At 42.9% G+C, this 6,225-nt stretch overlaps 1 protein-coding gene across 1 annotated transcript; it reads left to right on the plus strand.

The window, feature by feature from the left end:
- Nucleotides 1–728: 728 nt before the first annotated feature.
- Nucleotides 729–5,345, plus strand: LOC309839390 (protein Abitram-like; the record flags this gene model as incomplete). The annotated part of the gene is given in 6 exon segments (XM_082681163.1): nt 729–825; nt 1,956–2,005; nt 2,613–2,741; nt 4,887–4,963; nt 5,043–5,112; nt 5,208–5,345. Coding segments are annotated over 6 exon segments (561 nt in total).
- Nucleotides 5,346–6,225: the final 880 nt, after the last annotated feature.

The raw sequence follows: 6,225 nt of genomic DNA on the forward strand, positions 1-6,225 counted from the left end.
GGGTGCAGCAGGCGCCAAGTCTGCAGAAAGAGGACTCAAGGAGGGCAGAGGTGGTCAAGCCGCACTTCACTCCCAGACCAGCAGCAGGCAGCGGTTGGGCGCTAAAGGGTCCCCTTCATCAGGACACCCTCTGGCGGACAGGGCCAGTTTCCGTGCCCCCACCCCAGCTAGGTCGCTCGAACGCTCACCTACGCCGCGCTCTGAGGACCCCCAAACAGCGGTGCGTCCGCCCAGGGCTGCGCACGGGCCTCTCCCTGTCCGCTGCTTCTGAGCTCTCGCGACGCGCACTGGGTCTCCGAGCCGCCGGGCCGCTCGACCCCCTCAGGTAGTGGCTGAAGCCGGGCGAAGGGGCGACCGGCGAAACACTTACTCGCAAGCGAAGATACCCCGACACGCGCCGAGCGGCGCGGGAGTGACGCCGCGAGGCAGGGGGGCTGTAGCCTGCCTTCTTCGTCGCCCCGCAAAGATTTGTGAGGAGCGGCGCTGGCCGCTGCCCCCTATCCCTACATCCTACTGACTAGCCTATTGTGTTTGAACCCCGCTTTGACGTCAGACCCCAAAGCTCAGTAAGTGGCACCGGTAGGTGGAGCCTACAGAGCCAGGGGAGCAGCAGGCGTGCGCACAGCGCGTGTCCCGGGCTACACGCCGGAAAGACACCTTCCTCCGTGGCAAGCGGGAGGAAGAGTACAGGCCCCCAGGGGGCGGGGTTTGCAGCACCTGAGGTCGCCATGGCTACCGAGCCCGAGACCCCTGAGGCCGCCTTGGCTGCGGAGCCCGCGGTGCCATCGCTTGTGGATCGTTACTTCACTCGCTGGTACAAAGCGGGTAAGTGGAGAATAATAGTCTCCTCTGGGCCCAATTTGTCTGACAGTATAGGGACTATGATGACAGATCATAAGCCACACGCGCCCTCCCCAGCGCTTCCTCCCTACGTCAGAAGGAACTGGATCTCTCTGTTCCCCTGTAGGCCAAGGGAATGGCATTTGCAAAGACGTGGAAAACAGCAGGGTGCATGCTGGGTAGGGCGAGCGCAGTGCGAGTTCATGAGGTTGGGTTGCTTGCGGGAAGATGGTAGACTAAGGTGAGATCCCCGAGGGAGGCAGGAGCTGGGTTGCAATCTCCATGAGTGCCTAAAGGGATTTGAGGGGCTCAGTCCTCCAAGAAGAGGCGATACATAAACTGATTTAAATGGTAGCGGTCTAAACTAAGGTAGAGGCATAGGGATGGAGAGAAGAGGGTGGGTTAGAGTAGAGTCATTTAGAAAGCAGAATCTAACAGTTTTACCTAAAGGAAGTCGCTGGTATTACACATTTGCCACTTAGAAGTAGGTATCCTGTTGTATAGCTTTGTGTACCCAGCAAATATCAGTGATGAGAGCATCTTTGGGGACCCTCCTGTAACCCAACTTCCTCCCATTCATTTAGGAATAATATGAGGTGTACTCATCTTTTACAATATTGAAATATTTTACAATAGCATACGTTTTATTAGCCAGACTTAGTGTAACCGACCGTCTGGTTTACCCTGGATTGAGGTGTTTTCCGGAATCCATTACTTTCAGCGCTAAGATCAGGACAGTCCTGGGCGAACCAGGATAAGTTCGTCTCTCTAAAATCGACCAACAAAACATGCTACTAACTTAAATAAAGAATACATTACTAATCACTTTTTTTCTAATAGAAATAATGATTGTACTCATTTTAAAGTGAGGATAAAAAAAGGTGGAGCAAAGAGTTAATCATCATTTTAACATCGAATGAAGGATTCCATCTGGACCAGATATCTTTAAATACTTTATGGTAAGCCTTTAGGTATATCGTTTTGAGTAATGAAGGGATACCAGTGTTGTATGTGTCAAACCTTCATAATTAACTACCTCTATGAACCAAAGAAAGTACTAGGCAGTGGTAGTAAATATTGATTCAACAGCCATCAGACTCATTCATTTCTTCTAGATGTCAAAGGAAAACCCTGTGAGGACCACTGTATACTACAACACTCTAACTGGTAAGAAAATTGGGAATTTTAAATTATCAAAAAATATTTTTTCTGGCATTGTAGCCTGGTACCGTCTTGTATTGAATAAATATTCATTAAATGATTATCTTCCACTGTACTGAGATGGTATTATTTATACTAGGAGTTTGGTTGACAAGAATGAGTCTTGCAGTGCCTACGCTAAACAAATAAACTTGGTTACCCAAACATCCAAATGGAGGACCACACCCTCAGTCGGCTACTACCTCAAGTAAGCAGCCTGTGCCTAACCACTGAATTGCCTAAGCCCATGGAGAGGGCTAGGGTAGAAGCACAGATGGTATCCTGTACATACCAGCATGCCTTACTTTTCTCTCTTCCTCCTCAGTGCTGTCTAAACACCTCTGGTACTCTTCCCTTTGGGGGAAGGAAATTCAGTCCCATTTTCTCCATTTTTATTACTGCATTCTTTTCTTCAGTTAAGCTACAATAGTAGCCAGAGGAAAATGGGGGGAAATGATAGGCTGACTAAACAAATGTCAGCTCAGCTATTCTTGTGCCAGTAGGAATACGGTGTTATAGGAGGAAGAATCATACCAAGCAATAATACAGGATCAATTTTTGCTCCTCTTAGAATATGTGTCATCACACTGGCAGGATCCCATCTAGTTCTTCAAAGTGGAAAAGCAATTAAAAGCATTTTCTATCAAATCAGTACCAACTGTAGCAGACTTCAGAACAAAGTCTCTGGGAAATTTAAGCGGGTATGTTCCTGTATTTCTCTATTTAAATCCTCTATTATCATAATAATGATAGAGCCAGCCAGTCTTAGAACCCAGTAATGTATGCTCAGCATACTTCCCTGGCAGTTAGAGATGACTTTAAGACTATGTAAACTCTAAAGAAATTCTCAGGCCGCCAAAATGAAGTATTTCAGAAGGTATATTATCTGTCATATTAGCTTCTGGGCCACCATCCCTATCATCTCCAGGATGAAGGATGGAGAAGCTGGGCCTTTGAAAGAACAACTCTAATACCAATATAACAAGATATTTTGTCCTTTCTAGCTTTGTTAAGCCAGTATTTCGAATTCTATAAAATTTAGGTGATCAATACTTCTTTATCGTATATTTTCACATGTGAACTTAAAAGTAAAAAAAGTCCTGAGGTAGTGAAAAAAAAATCAATCTGAGAAAATATACAGTATTTGCTTCGTATCATTTCCCATTCCTAAATCACTGCCAATTTAATACACATCTAGCTACACCCTCCTCCTCCACGTAGTATTTAGTTATAGAAAATGTTACCTCTGCCCTCTACACCTTTAGGCAGGATGGACATTTTATTGTTAAAGGAGGGTATCACACCAAGGACAACTCATTACCATACTAAACTATCCTGACAAACCCCCCTGGATAGGAAAGTTTCAGTTGGTGATTTAGGTCCCTCATTTACTGAGTACATACTAAGAGTTTCTGCTAATTACCCTCAGTGTTCTGGAAGACCCTTGTTTATACTCCCCTTTGTAGTCCTGAAGGCCCCTAATAACTTGCCTTATAATTATTGATTTTTCCTCACTCAAGAAGCAAGTGGACTTTAAAAAGCATAGACCATTCTTAAAAGTCTACAAATTGCAAGTAAAACAGTTAGTGCTTGTGATGTTCCTGTGATAAATCTTTGTCCAAAATAGTAACACTGTTGTTACTTCTGAGGAACAGAGAGAGACCTGCATATGGAACCCACTGTAGATAAGCTTTGATCACATCTCAGCACTGCCCATCATTTATTCTCCCATGGGAGGTGACAAAAAGGGGTTAAAACACTTCTTTCTGACACAGAGCCAGTGGTAGACAAAACATCTGGGACAAGTCCCCAGCCCCTCCTCCTAAAAGTGGGGAGTCACACTGACTAGTATTTTGAAACGAAGTACCCACAGGCAGAGGAGTGAAGTGCATGCAGTAACACCTGAATGCTGTCTAATAATGTTGTGAGTGGGAAAGAGGCCATAAAGAACAGCATCTTGACCTCAGATGTTCACTGCAGTAAAAATTCCTGGGAAAAAAAGGGCAACACATCAGACATGCTTGCATCCATTTCCCATGAGCCTCCTTGTATTGGGTTAGCCAAAAAGTTCGCTCGGGTTTTTCACATTAGGGAAAAACCTGAATGAACTTTTTGGCCGAATCAATAGATATTTGTCAGAACCTCCCCAGATGTATCCATACAGTGGAGTACATGAAAGTATAACCGTGCCACAACATCTAAACAGACATATGTCAAAATGTAGTATTTGCTAGCGGGTTATAGGATAATGGGTAAGTTACTCTTATCTGCTACTTAAAACTTTTCTGTTTTCCAAATATTCCTCAAATTGCATTTTTTTAAATTAGAAAAATATCCCTTCTTCAGAAAGTCTTAGTGATTGACCTAATAAAGAAGTTCCTTTCTCTGTTAAGTTCTAATATAAAAATAAGGTAGGAATCTTAATGAAACTAACTTTGTACAATATTGCTGTCATTCTCTATAATGTTGAATTTTATATTACTGCTTATTGGTAAGATTTTCCTACCCTTTTGAAATCTTTACACTGGGCTATGTGCAGCTTTCTCATGTACAGTTAAATATAAAGTATAATAAGTTAAGATAAAATATATTCTTAATATGTACTAAACTACCTATTATCACATTTGTCTTAGCCTGCTTTTTCCTCTAGAGCCTAGGGTGGTGCCTAGCCCATAGAGGCATTTAGTATATAAGTATTTGAATAAATCAATGGTTTTTCTGTACTTAAGTCATTTTTATTTAAAATGCTAATTCCAGGAATATATCCTATTGTGACTCTGAGGGCTGCCTCACAAAGAAAAGTGAAAATGTACATCAATTAACTTTTTCTTCCCTTTTATTATCAGGGGGCACAGTTTCTAACAGAACTTGCACCTCTGTGTAAGATTTACTGCTCTGATGGAGAAGAATACACCATGTCTAGGTGAGTTACTTTTTAACCACAATTTTGGGGAAACAAAGAAGGTAATATTTTTCTTCAAAGCAATTTTTTCTTTAAATAGCTGTGTTAGAGGATGGTTGATGGAAGTGAATGAAAGCATTCTCCATAAGCCATCTATTCTTCAAGAGAAGGTAAAAGGGTCTGGGGAAGTAAGATCCCATCCACATACTTTTTATCTGGTTTTTTTTACCGTTTGACCGTATTAAGTATTCTATTTCCCTTCTAGCCATCCACCGAAGGCTACACTGCAGTTGTGTTGCCCAAGTTTGAGGAAAGTAAAAGCATAACAGAAGGGTTACTGACACAAAAACAGTATGAAGAAGTCGTGGTGAAAAGCATCAATGCCACAACAGCTACCTCATGAGGATTAAGATTGAGTAAAAACAACAGGGCCTTCTTATCCTTACCTGGCCTACGAGTTAGTGCACTAAGGAAGAACCAGAGGCGCTGAAGCATCCTTCACACCGGGCTATCTGCAGGGAGGCCTGATCTTAAAACCTGACCTAGTTTTCCTTCTTTATCTTGCATAACAAGCCTTGATTCCATTTTGTCTCCAACCTCCCAGATCTGCCTGCCCATGTACTCACTCTGCTCTTCTTTTGCTTTTCTCTTTCTAACAACTGGCAAGTGAGAGGCATTTTTCTGATTAAAAACCAACAAACAAAGCACTTTGAGGACAATTTGAAAAGACAGAAAAGTAAAAATAATTTACCCATCATCCTGTAACCCATTAGTAACTACTAGGTTTTGATATAATTCTGTTTGAATATTATGTCATGGTTATTGTTTTTGCCTCAATTTTCCATCACTTTGAAGTTGAAAAACAACAACTGGCCTTTCTTACCCAGTCTGCTTCAGTGTGACACGACCGAAACGTCTGGTCCCACCCCTTTTGCCCCAACTGCCTACCTCAGGTTGCCGGGAAGAGGCAGGGTGTAGAGTGTACCTTCTCTAAGTCTATGGGTTGGCCTTCAGCTCTGAACAATGTAGCACTGTAACACTGGCTTCTTAATGAAGGACACATGAAAAGGCTTTGAAAGGGGCTTTGCTAACATGGAAGTATCAATATTATAATGTGGTATGAAGTAACACGTGCATTTGTGGTCACTCAGTCTCACACTCCAGTTACAGGGTCACCAGCGAAGAAGTTCCCGAGAAGTTCCTGGAATTCAAAGACACAGGTGCTTTTGAACAGAACAAAAGCTTTCACATCATTTAAACAATAAACAAAAAAACTCTGAATT

The sequence above is a fragment of the Grampus griseus genome (assembly GCF_964374135.1).
Source record: "Grampus griseus genome assembly, chromosome: X".
Lineage (NCBI taxonomy): Eukaryota > Metazoa > Chordata > Mammalia > Artiodactyla > Delphinidae > Grampus > Grampus griseus.